Raw genomic sequence first — 22,306 nt, 5'->3', positions numbered from 1 at the left:
GGGAGCGCGGGCTGGCGGTGCGAGCGCCGGGCGCCGGGCGCGGGTGCCGCCGTGGGTGCGAGCGCGAGGCGAGTAGCGCGCGTCGGCGGTGCGAGGGCCAGGCTGGCGCGGGAGCGCGCGGCCGCGGTGGGAGCGCGCAGCGGGGCGGCCTGCGACTGACCGCGAGGCGCGCGCGCGCGCGGGCTGATCGGCGAGCAGGCGGCGCGAGGCTCTGGGTCGCAGTCCGGGTGGGCACCCGCGGTCCCCGGCTCGGGGGCTCTTTCCAGGTGAATTTGGACTTTGCGATCCCCGACTGGGTCAGGGCTGCGGGCGGGCGCCCTGGCAGCCGGTGGCCTCGCCTGGCACGTCGGTGAGTGGGGTGGCGTTTGGAGTCTGTAGAAGGAGGCTTGGGCTCGGATGGGTTTCGGATAGACAAAGGTGACCCCTTTTTCTTGTGGCCGGGCTGTCTGCACTTCCCACGCTTCCCTGTCGGCACCCGGGTTGCGTGGATCTCTCCTTGCGCGCTACTCTCCTCCACATCGCTCGTTCAGCCTCCTGGAAGTTAGGAAAGACGCGTAATCCGAGGGACCGTCGTCGAGCCGGTGGCCTCACCTAAGTGCCTCTTTTGGGATTTCAGGGGTTCGCGTGCGCCCCAGATCGGGGAGGTGGGGAGAACGAAGCGATTTTCGACTCCGAGGTTGTCCTATTGGGGGGGCGCGAGGTGGTCCGAGGCACGTGTCTAACTTTGGGCGCAGAGCGGTTACGGGTTGTCCCTAACACCCTTCCCCGGTCCCCACGGCCCTTCCCCGGAGTTGTTCGAGACTCGTCGCCTGACTCGCCGCGGTGGCCCTGGAACTCCGGGAGCTCTGCCCCTCAAGCTGTTCAGAGAGGAGAGTGGGAACCTCTCATATGGACAGGAGGTAGTCAAAACCACCTGTTAAACTTAAGTGCAAAGTGACCACTAGATTTTCGTCCCCACCCCTGCTCTCCAACCCCGATCACCAGCAGGTAGCAGAATCAAGTGGGAATGCGTAGGATCTGCAGTGAATGTGGCCGGGAGGGATTAAAAAAGAAGAAAATGTGGCCGATGTGATGCAGTTTAACAAAAGGCAATACAATAAACTCCAGTATTTCTCCGAGGCTTTGAAAGTTTCCCAGTATTGTTTTACGGATTTCTAAATTTAAGCATCTAGCCTTTTTTTTTTTTTTTTTACCGCAGGAACTAACCTCAGAAAATTCTTAACTCTTTGCCAGGCAGGATAGTTGGTACAGAGCAGAAAACCTACAGTGGGTAAAGGAAAGTAGTTTTTTGTGCCTACCACTCTCCCTGCCACCCTCCCAAACAGAGTAAAACAAATTTTCAGGTCTGTTGCAGGGAGACTGTAGGAAGAAAGTTCCTTTTCTGGCTCTGATTTTAATGGAGAATTTTTTTTTTAATCTGTATTTCTGAAAGATACAGAAACACCAAGCCAGGTCTAAGTGTAAACTTGAGAAAGATGCTCACAGGAGAAATGTTTATTAAAGATACTTTACCACTTCATTATTTTTTTTTAAAGCACTGCATACGTAAGGCTCTAGCATGCACCAAAAAGTTAGCCCTCGAAGTTCCATGCCTGAATGTTACAGATTGTTTTTCTAGGTGGAGGAGGTATTTTCGTTCATGAGGCCAATGTGGAAATACAAACAAATGCCCTGTTTACTTGGGATTGGGTGGGAAGGACGGAAGTTGTCTAAAATCTCTCTTGCCAAACTTGACAGTGTATGTATGGAATCTTGTGTATTTTCTTGCCCAGACCAATAATAGCCACTTTTAAGTGACTGGATAGGTTCCTTGGTAACAGCATTTCAAATGAGCTTCTTTTTGAAAATTTTGGATGCTGATAATCTAAAAGCAACACATTTACTCCATTACTAAAAATCAGGAAGCCAAGAATTAGAGTAACATTGACTAGTAATAATTTAGAGAAGATGAAGAAGGCTGGAAAGATGAGAGATGCTTTTAAGAAGATTTGAGTGTGTCAGGCCCCATGACACACTTTGCCTACTCAGTGCAGGCCCCAAGCGCGGTATTTGGAGACTGACCACCTACACCATGCCGAGTACTGAGTTCATCTTTGGGCTCACAAACGTATCTAGATAACAGCCATATGGCCCAAACTGATTAAAATCAGATCAAGTAAGCCTTCATCAGCAGCTGAAGATACGCCTGGCCCCAGTTCCAAAGTTCTCAGACACCTAAGGAGTCTATGGTTGGCACCCTGTGTTGATTCGAAAGATCGTCTCAAATAACTCACTGCATGAGGTAGAGTGGAGCCTTGAAGCCTGAAGGGAGAGAGGTGAAAGGTTTGGGTGGAGCAGAGCTGAGAGCAGGGGAGCCCCTGGAACAAAAGTTCAGGTGCATCTTATCTACATGTTTGTGGGACCGCCGCCAGGGGCACGGAGGCCATTTGGGGGTAGGTGCCAGGGAATCCTAGGAGCATCCCAGAACTTGAGCTCTCTGCTTGGCCGAAGGGCAGCACTGCATTTCAGTTTCCATTGGTGGTAGTGCTGGTGGCTTGATGGCTGCCTGCGAGCTCTAAGGAGGATGCGTCCTGCCACCCTGCCTCGGAGAGACCGCAGCACGTCCGTCCCTCTCGAATCTTTGAGTGAATCTGCTGGCCACTGCCGAGAAGCCTCTGTCCACACTGACACAGCAGGGTCCGTGTCGTGGAATCACTGGTAGTAGCCTCTGTGGAGAGCCACAGTGATGCCCGTGTCCCCCTTCTAGACTCACAGCATTCCTACTGAAACTTACTTTAAGAAAGTAGGTGCTGGGTTTATGATCCATGCAGTCAGGATTGGTGGCAAGGAATGTGTAGGGCAGAACATTCCACCTTGTTGGAGAGAGATGTGATAGCGCTTTGTGAATCAGATCTTCAGACTGGATATTTCCAAGGATCCTAGCACTGTGAAGACTTGAAACTTTTTATTTTTTTTTAAATAAGTAAAATATATAGAACATCAAATTTATCATTTTAAAGTGTACAAATCAGTGACATTAAGTACAGTCACATTGTACGTCTTTGAGAATGTTTCCTTTAATTTTTTCTCTGTAGAGGTCTGCAGATATCCATTAAAATGAACCTTAATAATTGAATTATTCCTTACTAACTTTGTGTCTACTTAACATGTGAATAATTGAGAGCGGTACAGATGGTCCCCCACTTGACGATTTTAGACCTTACAATGGTGCAAAAGTGGTATGCATTAGTAGAAACCATACTTGGGATTTTGAAGTTAGGTCTTGTCCCTGGCTAACGACGTGCGGTCAGTCCTCTCTCGGACGCTGGGCAGTGAGCCGCAGCTCCCAGGCGGCCAGCGATCACGAGGGCGGACGACCCAGCCCGACCGCCACTCTGCACCCATCTCCACTCTGTTCAAGTGCAGGATTCAGTACCTTACATGGGATAATCAACACTTTATTATCAAATAGGTTTTGTGTTAGAGGATTTTGCCCAACTATAGTGAGTGTTCTGAGTACATTTAAAATAGTCTAGGCTAAGCTCTGATGTTCGGTAGGTTGTGTATGAAATGCATTTTCAACCTAATATGGATTTATCAGGATGTAACCCTATCATAAGTCAAGGAAGATCTGTATATTGCAAGATAACACTGTAATAGGGGATTTGCCACTATCTCCTTGTATTTTGAGCTAGAAAATATTTGAAGACGTTGTGCATACTTTATATGTGACTAACAATGTGCATTTGTAAGTTTATATTGGTAGATACACAGTGTCTAATAGGAATTGAGCTTTTATTATTACATAATTACTTTCATCACTGATGAGGATTTTGCCTTGGAATCTAATTTGCCTGATATAGTACAGCCGGAAGTGATCCTCTCATTGTTGCTATTGTGAATATTGGCTTGATGTTATCTTTTCCCATCATTTTTTTTTTTAAGATTTTATTATCCATTTGTCAGAGGTAGAGAGAGGGAGAGAGAGCACAAGCAGGGGGAGCAGCAGGCAGAGGGAGAAGCAGCCTCCCTGCTGAGCAAGGAGCATGATGCAGGACTCAATCCCAGGACCCTGGGATCATGACTCGAGCCAAAGGCAGACGCTTAAGCGACTGAGCCACCCAGACGCCCCTCATTTTTATTTTTTTAAATGTCTTTACTGAGGTATAATAGACATTCAATAAACTGTACATATTTAAAGTGTTGAAAAAAAGTACATTCACAACGTTGTCCAGCCATCACCACTATCTAGTTCCAGAAATTTGTCATCACCCTGGAGGGAAACCCTATTCCCATTAAGGAGTCACTCCCCATTTCCTCCCACTCCAGCCTCTGGCAACCACTAATCTGCTTGCTTTCTCTATGGATTTCCCTGTTCTGGATATTTCATGTAAATGGAATCATACAGTATGTGGCTTCTTTCTCTTAGCAATGTTTTCAAGATTCATACATGTGATAGCATGCATCAGTACTTTCTCCCTTTTTTATTATTTATTTATTTATTTGAGAGAGAGCATGCACAAGTGGGGGGCGGGGCAGGGGAAGAGGGAGAAGCAGACTCCCCGCTGAGCAGGAAGCCCCATGCGGGGCTGGATCCCAGGACCCCGGGATCATGACCTGAGCTGAAGGCAGATGCTTTACTGACTAAGCCACCCAGACACCCCACTTCATCCCTTTTTTAAAGGCTGCATAATATTTCCTCAGATAGACCACAACGTGCTTATCCATTTATCAGTTCATAGACATTCAGGTTGTTTCCACCTTTTGGCTGTTGTGAGTAGTGCTGCTGTGAACATTTGTGTACATGTTTTTGTTCAAACACTTGTTTTAAGTGTTTTGGGGTCTGTACCTAAAAGTGGAATTCCTGAGTAATATGGTAATACTGTGTGTAACCTATCAAGGAATCACCAGACCTTTTTCCCCAGCAGCTGCACCATTTTACATTCTCACCGGCAAGGTATGAGGATTCCAGTTTCTCCACATCCTGCCGACACTTGTTATTGTCTGTGTGTGCGTGTTTCAATTGCCATCCTTGTGGGCATGAAGTGGTATCTCACTGTGGTGTTGATTTGTGTTCCCCTAGTGACTAATAGTGTTGAACATCTTTTCATGTGCTTGTTAGCCACATAGAGGTCTTCTTTGGAGAAATATCGATTCAAGGACTTGATTCTCTCTCTCTCTCTCTCTTTTTTTTTTTTTTTGTATTTTATTTATTTATTTGACAGAGAGAAAGACAGCCAGCAAGAGAGGGAACACAAGCAGGGGGCTGGGAGAGGGAGAAGCAGGCTTCCCACTGAGCAGGGAGCCCGATGTGAGGCTCTGTCCCAGGACCTTGGGATCATGACCTGAACCGAAGGCAGACGCTTAATGACTGAGCCACCCAGGCACCCCCTTGATTCTCTTTTGTATTTGCTTTTATACTGCCAAAATCTTGCATGTAAGTGTAGTTATTTTTACAGGGCTTGGTTTGTCTATTATGTTCTTTCTCAGACCTTCATTCTGTTGTTTTGGGGGTTTTCCCCCCTGCTTTCTTTTTTAGGCTTCTGCTGCTCCTCCTAGGAGACTAATTGTCTGACTAGTGCTTTGAAATATTTCATATTCTGCCTATTTTATTATTGTTCCAAAGGCCTGAGTCGTTCCTTCATTCATTCAGCGGTATTTGTAGGCTGACCACCGGCATTGTACTGTGCACTGAGCTAGTCACTGGGTGTACAAACATACCAGTCTGCATATGCTTCTCTTCTCTTTTTGATGTCTGCAGATACGTTTTATTTTATTTTATTTTTTATTAACAGATTAGTAGAGCCTGGCATAGGGAAAAAGAGCAGCACTCAACTGGAGGTGAGGAAGTCTGCCTTTCTGGTAGGGTTCACCACCTCACGTTTCTGGAACTTGGTTTTCTGGCCTATGAAATTTGGGGTAGGACTAAATGACTTCTCAGGCCCCTCAGACCTTGAAACTGATGATTGTAAGTTAAGGATTCACGACGGTTTTCTTTTGCACACCTAATTCTGTGAGGGTACTGAAAATAGCTCATGTTGCACAATTTACTTAAAGGAACTGTCTCGTGTGGGGAAAAAAACGATGCTTGTGCTCCTTTCCACTAGACGACACGGGTGAGTTTGGTCCATCGCTTCCTTCCAAAGTGGTGCACTTGGTATTTTTCTGTACAGATTCAGGGGGTTTGAAGAGCTTTAGTGAGGATTTAAGTTCCTACCTTGGTAGGCACTTCTGGGAATGTAGGCCTGGATAAGGGGTGGACCTTGCCTTTGAGAAATTCATGATGTAATAAAGGAGGTAGGATAAATGTCCACAGGAGTCGATAGCAGCGACCCTCTGCTCTCTTTTGGGAGCAGAGGACAGAGATATTCTTTCCTTCGGGGCATCAGAACATCTCTTGGAGAATGTGACATCGAAGCTGGGCCAACAAGGGGAGGATACTGGAAAATCCGAGCGGTAGAATTGTGGCTTTGATTATAATGCTGAGGAGGATAGCCTTGTATCTGGGGCGTTAATCATGGAAGACAGCAGGTCTTATCTTCCGGCTTCACTGAGGAGTAGACTTTGTACACCCAGGGAGTAAATTGACATTGAACGGGATATTCAGGGTTGAGAAAGGGAGGATAGAAATATGAGATAAGATGGTACAAACAGGGGGTTGGCACTGAAAATGTCAAATCTTGAATGGATGTTTTGGTGCAAGAAGAGTTTTAAAAAGCATTATTCCTGAATGGAGAACTAAGGATCTAGACTTGCCAAGTTGACTTAAGGGCTTTGGACCTCAGTTTCCTCATCTGTTAAATTGCCCTCCACACACACCAGATAACCAGTGATTCTGGTGACTGAGCTCCTGCTGAGGCAGGCAACTTCACTTTATGAATCAGATGTCTTTACAGTGTCTGCGAGGTGAATATGTTGTGTAGTAGACTTTTTTCCCCTGCAGACCCCTATTGTGATTTTATTTATTTATTTTTATTTTATTTTTTTCAGGGGTGGGGAGGGGCAGAGGGACACAGCGAATCTCAGGCAGACTCCACGCCCGATGCCGGGCTCAGTCTCACAGCCCTAAGATCATGACCTGACCTGAAATCAAGAGTTGGACGCTTAACATACTGAGCCACCCAGACGCCCCTCCTATTGTGATTTTAGAGGTGTCTTCTGAGGAAAAACATTTTTGTGTCAATATGTAGTAAATCATACTTAAAACCACAATTTCATTTTAAGGAATTTTTTTTTTGCCATCACTAGTTATTAACATTAGGTTAACCATATGCAATTACCAATATTCAGCTATTTTCAGCCTGTACCTATGGCACCTTCGTATGATTCAGTCTCATAATTGTGGGCCGGTTGTTAGACCCTTCCCTTTTCAACCATTGGAAGAATGCAATCAGTGAACTGGAAAATTCACAGAAAACATAGTGTATTTAAATATCGTGTTTCTTAGCTAATTCCCATTTTTTCAGGATGAAAGTTCTTACAGACGGTGTTCCCAGGAAGTGTCTAGGAAGAGTCTGGGGTGAGGAAGGGAGCCTCTGTATATATAACCACACCAGCAGGGCTAGCAAAGAAGTCTTGGAAGATGGGGTGAAAGTTCCAGTGTAGTGGGTTGACCCAGCGGGATGTCTTGTGTGAGCTTTGCTCCCCCTGGCTTGGATTTAAATCTGTTCAACTTGAGATAAGGTATGCCGGTCAGATCTGTACTTCCGATCTAACCAGGTGTTATAAATACCAATACTAGATGAATCTGCTCTACCTCGGCTTTATTTTTGTTGTGAGGATGAAAGAAACATTCAGCTAAGAATTTTGAGCTTCTCAGAAAGCAATAGTATTATACAATAATAAGGCATAATTATTACTTTTAAGTAAAAAGTACCACACTTAACCTCACCGTTGTAGCATGAAGTGGGTGCTCTAGTAATATTTGCTGAATAAGTTCAGAGAAAACACCCAAACTTGTTCAACAAAAGTTAAATGGGGATTTTCTTCTTTTTTAAAAAAAATTTCCTTAAGGGGCGCCTGGGTGGCTCAGGCGTTAAGCGTCTGCCTTTGGCTCAGGGCGTGATCCCAGCGTTCTGGGATCGAGCCCCACATCAGGCTCCTCCGCTATGAGCCTGCTTCTTCCTCTCCCACTCCCCCTGCTTGTGTTCCCTCTCTCTCTGGCTGTCTCTGTCAAATAAATAAATAAAATCTTAAAAAAAATTTTTTTTAATTTCCTTAAGAACCCAGAAATATGCAATAGGCGTATAGAATTTCAGTTTCTTTTTATGAGCTAAGAAATTCGAAGTGTCCATCTTCGTACACATTTGTATACACATGAAATTTGTATTTCATCAGGTAGAAGTAGATTTCGCTCTTGTCGATGTTTTTTTGTTTGCTTCTTCATGTTCTTCTTGTTACAAGGAACTCATCTGAAATCTAGTCAAGGTTGTTTTCAGATGAGGTTTCACTTTAGGAAAATCTGATTTCCACATCCTCTGTTCAGTGACAGGAAACAGATAACAGGAGGCTTCTTCCCTTAGGGCCTGTTAACCCAGCCTAGCTAGGTGAGGCCTCAACCCTGAACTTGTTTGCTTAAGGGTAGGCACCTCAGTTACTCTCAGGTGCTGAGAGGCCCTTCGTAAATTACCATCTCCAATAAATAGCTGAAACTATTCACAGTTGAAACAGTCTGAAATGAATCTTGCTTTTCCACATCATTCAAAAAGAGCTTTTCAAAAGCAAAAAAAAAGTCTAAATGAAAGCATGGTAATTGTTCTGGAGAAGTAAAATTACTAGGCTTTAAAATGTGTAATTGCCTTTAATACCCTTGAGCGCCAGTTAGAGTTTAAGGTCCTAAATTCTTACAGAAGACATTTCAGTAGTAAGGGAAAAAACCCAACTCAAAGAAAAAGCAAAAATCACATATAAGGGATGCTAAACCGTTGGCCGCATTAACATTTTAAAATTCCAGGGGCGCCTGGGTGGCTCAGCCAGTGAAGCGTCTGCCTTTGGCTCAAGTCATGATCCCAGGGTCCTGGGATCGAGTCCCTGCTTAGCAGCGAGCCTGCTTCTCCTTCTCCCTCTGCTCCTCCCCCTGCTCATGCTGTCTCTCTCTCTCTCTCTCTCTAAAATAAATAAATAAAATTTTTTTAAAAACATTTTAAAATTCCAGAACAAAACTAAATCTCTAACTCCTAGCACCAGTCAACTTCTAACTGAGGAGGACTTTCTTTTGATCTTCAGGGCTGGGGTCCAGTCGTAGTTTGCCAGTTGGCTCAGTGAATATTTTCTGGAAGCTTTCTTGTCTTTCCAAGGTTTTTGTTTTCTTGACATTGAGAAATAGCCCACACTAAAGAATATTTACTACATAATCGATTTTACTTCCGCTGTTAGAGGCTTAATTTTTAAGTTAATCTTGGGTATGGCTTATACCTATAGTTGTACACATGTCTGCATTTAGACTGATATTTATTACATGTTAATATTGAGAAGCATCACCGGTTTGGTGCGTCTGATATATTTATTGGCGCTGACTTTTTAACAGATCATCATTCGTGAAGCTAAGTGAAGCGTCTCCTCTATGGCTGTATTTCAGGTTACTTCCCCTGTGTTCCCCATTTGCCCTTGGTTGAAATAGGTTGAATGAGAGTAATTTCTTCTAAATTTCACTGCTTTGGTCTATCTGTATGACGGAGGGATAAAGGATGGTCACCTCAGTGAAGTTACCACGTCTGAAAGAACTCCTAAGTGTTGAAGCCTTTCTTTTAGATCAAAGGTCTGTTTTAAGGATACTCTAATTTAAAAAATAATAAGATGGTTTTAAAATATGAATGTTGTGAAGTACTGAAGAGTAAGTCTCTATTTTGGGACACATGTTCTCCAAAGTCCTGTGACCATATTGGAAAAAGAAGAGAGCTCTTTGCCCACAAGGAGCTTGCAGTCTAATTGGAGAAAAAAGGATTCTGTGCGGTGAAACCTGAAGTGATCGCTTGTATCGGAATGACGAAGATGATGTGATGTCATCAACAAGCGGTGACATAGACACAGTAGGTAGGGACGGAGCCAGGGGAGAGGTCCGCAATGAGCACATCAGGAAGCAAGATCTGAGGAGGTTTGGTTGAGTTTCTGAGCGAGGCTTTGGAAGCGAGCAGCAGAGGAAGCAGTCAAAACCTGGCTCACGATGGATCAGAACATTAAGCAGACAAGGCTGGATAAGAGGGTTTCTATTGTGGGAAACAGGGTGGAAGAGATAGGGTTAGGCGGGGTTCTAGAGACACCATAATGCTCTGGGTCCTTACAGATAGGACCTTGGCAGGACAGACTGGGGAAACCAGAACTGTGCCTGCACTGCCAGGCCTGTGGTAGCAGAAGTCATCCAGGATTTTAGAAAGGTTCCCTCTGTCCTTGGAATTCACTGGCGAATGTTGTGCTGAGCACTGGTTTTATTTTTAACAAGGTTTTTGAGAGCAGAAAACTCGGAAGACAGCGTGCAGGACCAACAGCTCTCCCAGGTCCGTGGCGTGCGTGGCGTTGTTGCGTGTGTCCGTGTGTGAAGTGGAAGCAGGAACGCGGAGCTGTTCTCGCAACTATCACAAGTGCTAGGACACCTGCAGTGAAATCATTTTTCTATGGACTTAAGTTTGGTAAATTATTGTTAGGGGTGGAATGAAGTGGTGCATTTAGTCTAAGAGTTTTGTTAAAGCGCTAATTAAGTTGAATAATAGAAAAGAGTATATCGGCATTCTGTCTCCTTCTCATGTATGGATTGGGTTAATAAGACAATAGAAGGGGCCCCCGGCTGGCTCAGTCGGTGCAACGTGCGACTCTTGATCTTGGGGTTGTGAGTTTGAGCCCCACGTCAGGGGTGGAGGTGACTTGGAAATAAAATCTTAAAAAAGAAAAGAGTAGATATCATTCATAGCTCCATCTTCTAGTTAATTTCTTGTTATAGATAGCTCATTTTTAACACCCGCTCTTTACATAAAAATAGGAATTAAGACAGAACCAGACAGAAATGATAAAAGTAGGGCTCCTGCCTTTTGGGTTCCAGTAAATCAGAGGAAAGTGCCTATCACACTCGTTGGTGTTCACATGAACGAATGTTGTCAGGAGCTGCTAGCATGAAGGCCGACAATGGCTATTTTGTGTTTACTGCTTATTTCATCTAGGAGTGTATACATTCCAGTAAAAACGGCTGTTCTCTCTATTTTCACCCACTGCTTAACCATATGAAAAAGCCCATTCATGATAATGTGCTGTGGTGACTCAGAAACCATTGCCACTGATCATTTTTAATGTTCATGAAGGTCAAACAAAAAACAAAAAGACCCACAAAAAACCAACAACCCATACTTTTGAAAGCGGCTCGGTTGTTAAATCATCATATTGGGATTTCTCAGGCTATAGCTTTAAAGATCATTCCTTTCCTAGGATTGTTTGTCTACGTTTTAGAACAAGTCTTCACAGAATTCCTGTGCGTGGAAGCAGGAGAAACCGCGCTGATGAAACAGGAGGGCTCAGGTAGGGAGGGATCCTGCCCCAGTTACTCATAGGTGCACACACGGACCTTCCTGCACAGCCTGATGTGGGAAAGGGGCCGTTTATCTAGCATCTAGACAAAGTTGTGAGGGTCTGTAAACCACAGGTCCAGGTGTTCACAAGCCTAGGACCCAAACTGGATCTTTTCTTTCATGAAGAGTTTACCTTGGCAAGGAGCTGGGGCAGTTCTCTTTTTAAAGTGTCCTATAGGCACGCTAAGCAAAATTAGTTCCACATCACTCGGTTAAGGTGGATAATTTTTCCATTCATGTTCAGCACGAACAAAGGCAGTAATCACCCTTGTGATTTTGTTTAGCTTGTCTGGAGGGCATCAAAGCAGTGTTAAGTTATGATTCCCACCTAGTAGGTACAAAGCCGAATAGTTGAACGTGAAGGAACTTAATATATTTGTTCTAGCTTACATTCTTCAGCAAACTGGGTCAGATCAACCTTTCCCTGGTTAATTCCAGGCTATACCGCGACCCAAGAAAAGTTTATCTTTGTGGTTTCTCCTTCCTTTGAAAGCGCTTCCCTCCTGCATTGCCCTGAGGTTTCTAGATTACATATGTCTTCTCCTCTTCCCTCATTAAGTCCAAACTCATCTGTCCTGCACATCTCCTTCAAGGATGGGCCTTGCAGACTTTTCCCAGGTGGTAAAATGATCTGATAAATCGTTACTCTTCAAACGTCCAGGTCATCTTTCTTTTCTGTTTCTCTGGCAGTAGGAGTAGGTACATGAAAGAAACTGAAAGTATCGCCTGTCACCCAGCAGATGGGGCCATCTTGTACCTGCCCATCCCTGCCACTGGCTTGTGTTCTGGGTATGGATATAAAACACACTGTTGTGTGTGTGTTATATTTGTGTAAATGGAATTATGCTAACAATCTGACTGTATCTTTTCACTCAAAACATTTTAGGACCTAGGCATGCCATTGTCCAGTTGATTGCTTCTGACTGGGGCACGGTGTCCCATAGCAAAAGCGTTTACCAGGTTTTGACTTATTCTGGGAGTTCCTGGTGGGCGATGAATCTAGATTCCCGCCACCTCTACTCCACTACAAGCAAAGTTCCCCTGTATTCCTGGAGAATTCCCACGGAACAGACTGAGCAGTGGGATTTTTGGATCACGGGGCATAGTTTCACTAATTAAGCACTGCCCCCTTGCTCCATGGAGAGGTCGTATGAATTTTAGACTCCCAACAGTGAGTGGTACATGAAGTTTCCCGTTTCCCCACATTCTTGCTGGTATTTGTTATTTTTCAGTTGTCTAATTTTTCCAATCCAGTCGGTATAAGCTAATGTCTTATGGTAGTTCTAGTCTTGTATTTATTTTGTTTGCCAGTAACGTTGAACGTCTCTCAAATACCTCTTAGTCACTTGGGTTTCCTCTCTGTGAACTGCTTAATCATATTCCTTGTTTATGTTTTTTTTCTGATGAGTTTCCTGTCTTGTTCCTGTTGGTTTACAAGAATTTTTTGTATATTCTAGCGATGAGTTCCTTTTATGAGACCGTGAACATCTTCCACTGGCCTACCTCTTTTCTATTAATGTGGCCTACAGTGCCTTCCATGTTTACATAGATTCATTGCAATTTACACCATAGGATTTGTGGTTTTTTGAGTCCTAATGAACAGAAATATCAATGGAGCAGAATCGGAAATTCAGAAATAGAACCTATCATGTAAATAAAATAACATTTAGTACTTTAAGACAATGGAGAAGATGAGTTTTTCAATACTTGGCATTTGAGTAACTGCATGTCCCTTTTGGCTTGGGGGTGGGAAAATAGATCTCTCCTCCACACTTTGGATCAGATATTTATTTATTTATTTATTTATTTATTTATTTATTTATTTATTTAAAGATTTTATTTATTTGACAGAGAGAGAGCGGCACAAGCAGGCAGAGGTGCAGGCAGAGGGAGAAGCAGCCTCCCTGTTGCGCAGAGAGCCTGACGTGGGGCTTGATCCCAGGACCCTAGATCATGACCTGAGCTGAAGGCAGACACTTAACTGACTAAGCCACCCAGGCGCCCCAGGAAAGGCCTAAATTGGCAAAAGCCATAAGATATAAACCAAAAGATTGATGAAGCCAACTATAGAAAAATAAAAAATTCTCCAAGTCAACGTACAAATTAAGAAAGCATTTTTGCAATTTATATCAAACAATTTCTGGGCTTTCTAGTCTGTTCCATGGGTGTGTTTGCTGATGTACCTGTGTCTGAATTACTTTTACTTTATAATGACTCTGGAAGCTTGATGAGGCCAGTTCCTCCAGATTCTTTAGGAGTTTCCTGGTTGTTCTTAGCTCTTTGTTCTTCTCAGTATGTTTTTTTCTCCTTTTTTTAAGCCCCTAAGAAGTTTAAAAACCAGCCTACTGGATTTCTCCAAAAACAACCCTATTATGATTTTGATTACTCTATTGGCTGCATTGTCCAACAGAACTTTCTAGGATGATGGAAAATTCCCATTAATTAATGCTTAAAATGTGGCTAGTGCAGCTGAGGAACTAAATGTTTTAATTAAATTTTAATTAGTTTACATTTAAGTAACCACACATGGCTAGAGTTTATTGGACAACCCACATCTATAGCTTCAGAGCAATTCAGGTTTAGGAGACCAGCTTGTCTTAAGATACTGACTTTTCCAGTCCTGAATACGGTATCTCTTTATTGACTTTCAATAACATTTTATTGTTTTTTCCAAAAAAGTTTGCACGTTTTTTGCGCCAATCTCAGTAATATAATTTATATACATACATATATGCATATATATGTTATGCTATTTAAAATGTTGTTTTTAGTTATTGTTTGTGGCTAGCATATAGAAAATGATTTTTTTTGTATATTGATTAATATCCAGTGACTTTGTAAAAAACACTAGTTGATTCTAATAATTTATGAAATTCTTGGCGTTTTCTACAAAGACCATAATTATCTATAAATACTGACATTTTTGTTTCTTCCTTTTCAATCCTCACACATTTTTTTTCTAGTCTTATATGTGGGGTAGAACTTAAATACAATATAATATAGAGGACAGCAGTGGTGGTAATGGGAATGGTTTTAACGTTTTGTCAGTAAGTGCGATGTTTGCTGTAATTTTTTATGGATATCTTTTATTGGGTTAAAAGAAGTTCTCCCCTCATACTTCGTGAAGTTTATAAAAAATTATGTCTAATATTAAATTCATCCAGCGCTTCAGATATTAAATCTTCTGTTTACCCCATCCACTTGAGTTTTTAAATTGCTATTAACTTTTTTTTTTAAGTTCAATTTGGTTCTTTTTCAAATTACCCTGCTCATTTTTTATGATGAGACGTTTTCCTTCTGCGAGGGAGAGAGAGTTGTCAGAGGAATTTTTCATACAGCATTCAGCATCTGATGAAACAGTCTCAGTAGACCAGCCAGGCTGCCTCATCTACCAGACTCTGGAAAGGAGGGCTTCTCCATGGGGCTGTTACCTTCTCTTTTCCCCTGAGCTAATCAGTAGACTTCTCCTCTTAAAAACTAAACAAAATAGGTAAACAAAACCAGTGACTCAAAATGACCTTTCTCCAACCCAGTGTCCCCGTAGCTGCTGCCTGTTTTTCCTTGTCTTTCCCATCACATCTCAACTTTTTTAAGTTTTTATTTTATTTCTTCTTCTTTTTTTTTAAGTAGGCTCCATGCCCACGGTGGGGCCCAACACGGTGCTTGAACTCAAGACCCTGAGATCAAGACTTGAGCTGAGATCAAGAGTCAGCCACTTAACTAACGGAGCCACCCAGGGCCCCTTAAGTTTTCATTTTAATTCCAGGTAGTTAACGTACATTGTTGTATTAGTTTCAGGTGTACAAGTTAGTGATTCGGCTGTTCCGTACATCGTCTGGTGCTCATCACAAGCGTACGTCTTCATCCCCTCACCTATTTACCCATCCCCCCCTCTGGAGAGCACAGCCCAGCGACTCGCTGCACACCCCACTCCTCCCGTCCGTGCCTTGGCCCACTGTGGGGGGCTTTGGATCATCTCTCTACTGCTCGCTCTTTATAAGGCTCGTGAGTTTAGTGCGCGCTTTTTAGTCCTTACTCTGTTGCACCTTTTGGCAGCCAGGGTCCCCCTCTCTTTTGTTCTTGAAATACACCCCTGCCCTGCCTGTTCGTCATGAAAATGTCATAGTCCTTTCTCTCTTCGTCTCTCACGTTTTTCTCTTGCAGCCTTACAGCCGCAGTAGTTTCCAAGTCTTTATCAGCTCCTGTGTGACCTGGTAAAATAACTTGATAACTGCTTTGATTGCCCCTGAAATAGATTACTTATTGGATGGTGAGTGTGTGCGGCATTCGAAAGACAGAAGAGAGCATTTGGCAAAAGCGTCGTCTCCACCCTCGCCTCCTGGTGACCCCTTTCTCCCTCCCCACAGACAGCCGCTCTGAGCATCTCTCTATCTGCTGCAGTACACTGACTTGGGGGGTTCACTTGCCTCAATGCCACAGCCCCCCAGCCCCACCAGGCCCCTCAGCCCAGATCCTGCTGTCCTTCCGACCTGCCATGCTTGGCAGATGGAGATTTACTAAGACTGAAGATCAGTGATGACCTTGTCCTCGTTCTCTCTGCTCAACTGATGAACTAGACCTTTCCAAACAAGGATGTTACGAGTAAATAATGAGAAATAAACACAGGAAGTAGAAGAAAATAAACAGAAAGGGAGCACAGTTTGGGGCACCTGAGTAGCTCAGTCACGTAAGCATCTGACTCTTGATCTCAGCTCAGATCACGATCTCAGGGTCCTAACACTGAGCCCCACGTTGGGTTCTGCACTGATCATGGAACCTGCTTGAGATTCTCTCTCCCTCTCTCTCCTTCTGCCCCTCCCTCTGCTCTCTCTCTCACAAATAAATTAATTAAATAAAATTTTAAAAATAGAAAGTGAGCACAGTGGCTCAAATTTCTACTCCTGTGGTGTCAGACTTGCTGGGACTTCTCGTGGGCCTGGTTCTGCCCCTCTGCTAGAAGTCAGCTTCTTCACCTATGGGGCTCTCTCTTGGTATAAAGTAAACTGTAAACCCAAAGAGTGAACATGTGATTGGACAAGGAGACTAAATATTTTAGGGTGGTAATGACCATCCTGGACTCACAGGCTTGGGGGAGTCACTCCTGTCAAACCTGTCTGCCCTATTCCCTTCCCAGGGCAGACCAGAGAAGAAGGCTGCTTCCTTGCCCTTCCACTTCAGAAAACTTTGCTCTCTCCACCGCAGACCACCTTGGGATTCTGTATTTTTAGTTCCCAGGGAACTAGGACTCGGGAGCCCCTCGTTCTTGAGGCCTTAAGAGATCACAGGAGATTGGCACCTTGAGCCTGTGAAGGATGTGGGACCAAGGTTTCCACTTTCTCCCTGACAACCTCTGCCTTCTGGAGAATTCTGGTTAGCTTCCTCATATTCTTTCAAGACAGTAATTTGTAAACGTCTAAATGTTATAGTTTTACAGTGTCAGGATAGCTTTTAAAATTGTAGGAACACAAGAAAAAGGTGTGCTCTGGAATGATGTGGTCAGCTACCGCCCTCTGGCCATACTGCGGTGCCTCGCGGAGCTGCTCTTACGGCATAGACTTGTTGCAAAATTCCAGACCCTTTCCCACAGAAGAGGCACGTCTGCCAGGTTCCCTTCTCATGTGGGGCTGATGAGCATCTCACTTCCCTGTCTTTCACCTCCCTGTTGCGTCGGGGGAAGACTTACTGCCCCGCATCTCCCTCCTTTCCCTGGAGCAGTGACTCACTTAGTTCAGGAGTGAATGAGAGTCAGCGGGTCCTCTCTGCACCTCCTCCCACCTCACGCAGGCCCCAGCTACTCACCGTCCCAGGGATGTTGTGCTTTACCGGCTATGTAGATGGTTTAGATAGTCTGTGCATGGTTTAGGCTTGCGTACTATTAAACAAAATTTAAAACCTTTAACATTTTGGGGGGCGCTGGAGTGGCTCAGTCGGTTAAGCGTCTGACTCTTGATTTCGGCTCAGGACGTGATCCCAGGGTGCTGGGATCAAGGCCAAGTCAGGCTCCCCGCTTAGCGGGGAGTCTCCTTATCTCCCTCTCCCTCTGCCCCTCCCTCTGCTGCACTCTCAAGCTTGCTCTTTCTCTCAAATAAATAAATCTTGAAAAAAAAACTTTAACATTTTCTTAAGCCTTTTTTTGCCATTTAGAATAATGGCGACTTCCAGAAAGTACATATATGCTCAGAATCTTTTGTTCCCTAGATTTGGTCTTAAATTGCCAGTTAACTTGGGCTGATTCACCTGAAAAATAAAGAGAAACCTGGCAAGGAGTAGTTTCCTTTTTAAGCTGTTCTCACACCTTCAGGATTTCCCTAAGAAGATCTCACAGTAATTTTAGAAGTTTTAAATGACAAAGTCCGCCCAAGAGTATTGCATACTGATTGGACTTTCTCCATAGACGGTCGTGTTTCTATTAAAAATTAATACACACACGAGCGTGAGCATACACACACACACACACACACACACACACAGAGTTGTGCCAATGGTTATCTGAGCTCACATGCCCCTCAGTATTCTTACAGGGGCTTGTAAGGCCACCTGGCAGTATTTTCAGTTTAGGAATGAATGACGTGGGCTTGTATCTCTCCACTGGCCCTAAGCCTCTACAAGAGGCTTATTCCCTTATTCCCTATTAATCTTGTTTGGTCTTCTAGAAGGTTTTGTTGAACTCCATTGTCCATTGTTCAGAGACTGAGCTGAATTTCCTGCTCTAAGAGTCAGAGTATGAAACTAAGGAGCTGGTAGGGGAAATTTCGTTGTCTTTGTTCCTGAAAGTAAAAAACATGAACTTCCTTGTAAAAACTTACGATACCTTAGTGTCTTATGTAGACATTGCAAGAGCATCTCGGCCTCCAGAGAGCCTAGAATTTCAGAGATGCCAACCAGACTTTCTTTCACAATTACTTCTCTCAACTCTGACCTGCAGTGAAGCTGGAAGTGGAACCATGATTTTGTGGTGTCTGAGGTAGAAGAGACTGGAATCAATAAAGAGCATAGGGAAAGACTGAATCCACATGAGAAAGCATGAGAGTACAGGTCCTCCGTGCAAAGGAAGGAGCTGGAACATTATCCTATCGGATTTTCAGCAACAAAGTAATTGTTAGTCCGTTCATCTTTTCCTTAAAAATGATTCACAACTTCATGATGGAAAGGGATATAAAGGAGAAATGGAAATGAGCAAACACATGGATTTAGGGGCTCTAAAGTCCCTTTGTCTCGATGGTCGAGGCTGCAAACCGAGATGACCCTGACCCACACCGAGCCTTTCATTTCGGCAGGTAAGGCATTCACTGTGTGGGCTCTCTAACCCTGTCCCCCTGTGCTTGGTTTCTACAGAGGCAGTTGCTACTTGAGAATGGGACCCTGACCCTTTCCCCACTTCCTGTGACAGGGCCAGTGGCCGAGGTGTCTGTGGGGATGCCTGTGAACCGCCAGCAGTCAGACTCTTCGGAGATGGACTCGGATGTGTCCCCCAGCTGCGGGCTCAGTGACCTGAGCAGAGGGGGCAGCTTGGACAGTCGAAGCAGCAGCTCCCGCTCCCGGAGTTTGACTTTGGTGAGTGACCGTTTTCTTTAACGCTCCGGCTGCCTGGTTTTGTGCAACCCCCTGCCCTTTGAGGAATATCTTACAATATCCTCTTGGGTTCACGAGCTCGACGTCTCAGCATACTTGCTTTGTGAAGTGGCATTTCATTTGTAATCATCTTAAGGTTTGCACAGATGCCGAGCGTTCCGCTCAGCAGCAAAGCAAATCTCACGCTGTGGCCGGGAACCCAGCTGCTGAGACCCCAAGAGGACCGTGCCCAAAGGCTGTAACCCACCTGGCAAGGGCCTGCTGCCTTTCAGCTCCCAGGGCTGAAAGGATGGCTCAGTCTGAGCATCGGACTCTTGATTTCGGCTCAGGTCATGATCTCAGGGTTGTGAGATTGAACCCCACTTCAGGCTCCAAGCTCAGCACAGAGTCTGCCCCAGATTCTCTCTCCCTCCGCCTCTCCCCCCCCCCGCTCATGCTCTCTCTCTCTCTCCCTAAATAAATAAAATCTTTTTTATAAAAGGGGTTGAGGGGCGCCAGGGTGGCTCAGTCAGTTAAGCATCTGCCTTCAGCTCAGGTCCTGATCCCAGGGTCCTGGGATTGAGCCCTCTGGTGGGCTCCCTGCTCAGCAGGGAGTCTGCTTCTCCCTCTTCTCCCCGCGCTTTCCTCTCTATCTCTGTCTCTGTCTCTCTCTCTCTTGCTATCTCTGTCACTATCTCTGTCTCTCAAATAAATAATTAAAAATCTTTTTTTAAAAAGGAGGGGGTTGAAAGGAGAGAACCACCTCACAGGACAAAAACAAATTCACTTTGAAAACAGATTTTTACATCCTTTGCAAATATAAGTGCTTTTGTACCCCTTTCTCTCAGGATCCAGGCCCTTCGACAGCGTCAGAAAGCTTTGGCAACATTTACAAAAAGAGTCTTTAGTTTTAAAGGTGGCCCTTCTGCACCCCTTGCCCCTCACGATATTCATCTTTCAGGAGAGAGACCTTTATATTCACAGAGGAAAGGACAGGAGGGAGTTAACGTTGGACCCACTGAGAATGGTCTCGGTTGTTCGTCTCAGTCCCTTGTAGTGGGGGCAGAATTTCCTTCAGATACACCGAGTCCTAAAATGAACCCCAATGTGCTGAATATAAGACGGGCATGAATGGCATAGAGGGCAGTGAATAGTAATGATAGAACTTTATAGACTTCTACTTGGATCTCTTCTTAAACCATCACGGTAAGATGAAATAAATACAATCAGATCTGATTCACCAAAAGAAACGTATGACAAATTACTCCCTGAATATCTTGGAATCTAGAAATCCTTAATAATGGGGAATTTGGGCCTGCTTTTTAAATTTAAGTATATACAAAGGACATATTAAAAGAATACATAGAAAAGACATATTAACGTGCCAGCAATTAGTGGAGTATGTGCTCTCAAGTATTAGTTAGGAAGCAGCCCACTCGATGTAGACAGTGTTTCTAAAAGTTGGGGTGGTGACTTAGGTCCTACAGTCGATGAGACCACCTGTGCCAGTGGTGATGGGATAGAGCCGAGGGTGTTCTCAGGCGCCCGTGCTATCTAAGGAAATGGGTGTAGCGTGTTAGCAGTCAGGGTATTTGAATTATTTTCTTGTTGAACTGGAGGCAAGTCTCTTAGCCTGCTTCTCAGCATGGCCCCCTTTGATGGAGGATGAAAAAAATCCCTTCTCTCCTTCTGCTGGGAGAGACCACGATCCCAAACAGGCCAGATGCTTTGATTTTGGGGAAGGAAAGTTGCTGTTTTTGAATCTCCGCTCTAGTCGCATAGGGTCCGTTCTTCATTCTAACCAGTTAACGCCTACTTTCACCAAATCTTCAGTGTGGCTCAAACTCACATGCTCCAGAGACAAATAGGACTTGACGGATCTCTGTGAACTTGTCCAGTGAGGAGCAGCATTCACTGTCCTCCACCACCTTCTGTCTCTTTGGTATGTGTGATTTATACATTTGCTCAAATGCCTTGTTCTGGGAGTCAGGAGTACAGCAGTGGCCCTTACATTCTAGTGGCTGTGACCCAGTATGACACAGGGGTTGTTGCCGATCTGCTTCCCCAGGAGGCAGATTCTGAGATGCAGGTTAGGAGGATGGAGTGCAAGGGGCTTTTTAGGGGTGCTCCTGGGATCAGCGCCTGGAAGGAAGAGGAAGCAGCAGCGGGCGGGGAGAAGCTCCTCCCCAGGAAGCTGGGACCTGGGATGGTCCTTCAGTGGTCCCACATCGGGTTAAGTGTGGAGCCTTTGTACCCACTTGGTGATCAGCCACTGGAGGCAAGACACCCCTGGAAGGACATGTGACCTCGACAGGAAGGTTTCCTTTAGCTTGAGACAGTCCCCAAAGAGGACTAGCAGCTGAGGCCCACTTTCCAGCAGCACTGCCACCAGATGGGGGAACAGGTCCTTCACCCAGCCGCTGGCCTGGGGGTGCATCATACTGACCATCATGAAGGTTTAAGGGGAAACTGAAAAGAGCCTCGTAGAGGGGATCACAGCCACCAGAATACCCACAGGCATCTTTACTGGAAGAAGTAGTCTGTAAAGTGAACTTGGGGAGTTTACAAGACACTGCCATAGAAAATACAGCTTGCCGTAGAATGTATGTATAGGCAGGCGGGACATTCAGGTCTGTCATCCGGCAGATTTGGGGAATATGCATCATGTTAATGCTTTGTCAGGATGTCACACACAAGAATACATCTTCGGGGACAAAAGCTCTTGTTTGAAGGGAGGTCTATTAAATATCCAGTCCAGAGTCACAAAGAGAAGCGATTTATTTTAAAACTGGTAATCAAAGGGGCATCTGGGTGGCTCAGTCGGTTGGGCGTCTGCTTTTTGCTCGGGTCATGAGCTCAGGGTTCTGGAATCGAGCCCTGATTCGGGCTCTCTGCTCAGTGGAAAGTCTGCTTCTCCCTCTTCCTCCACTCATGCTCTCTCTCAAATAAATAAAATACTTTTTAAAAACCTTTTTATCATGGACATTTTTTAGAAATATATTAGAAATATTAAGTTCAAAGGTGGGAGAGACTACAGATCTCTTACATTCATAAATATCAGGAGGTCAAAGTGGGTAGAGTGAGACCAACATGAACTGCCTTTGGGGAAGGGTTTCTGAGCCATCAGTGTGGGTCTGCATAGGTTTTGCGGTGGGGTTGAATACGTATCAGCAGGACATTCCCCAATATACTTATAATTTCTCTCAAATCCAAAAAAACCCACC

At 44.6% G+C, this 22,306-nt stretch overlaps 1 protein-coding gene across 2 annotated transcripts in view; it reads left to right on the top strand.

The window, feature by feature from the left end:
- Positions 1-159: 159 nt before the first annotated feature.
- Positions 160-22,306, top strand: part of PROSER2 (proline and serine rich 2) — a 42,155-nt gene continuing 20,008 nt past the window's right edge. The window contains exons 1-2 of one of the 2 annotated variants that reach the window (XM_040645421.1): positions 160-266; positions 18,867-19,085. In XM_040645421.1, coding sequence (XP_040501355.1) covers positions 18,948-19,085 — 138 coding nt within the window. In that variant the 5' untranslated portion in view covers positions 160-266; positions 18,867-18,947. Of the gene's footprint in view, positions 350-18,866; positions 19,086-22,306 lie in introns of both variants that reach the window. The other variant, XM_008705433.2, reaches the window with a different exon arrangement.

This window comes from Ursus maritimus, unplaced genomic scaffold (assembly GCF_017311325.1).
Source record: "Ursus maritimus isolate PB19 unplaced genomic scaffold, ASM1731132v1 scaffold_31, whole genome shotgun sequence".
Taxonomy (NCBI): Eukaryota; Metazoa; Chordata; class Mammalia; order Carnivora; family Ursidae; genus Ursus; species Ursus maritimus.
The sequence above is the reverse complement of the archived record's forward strand: the minus strand, read 5'-3'. Positions and strand labels throughout refer to the sequence as shown.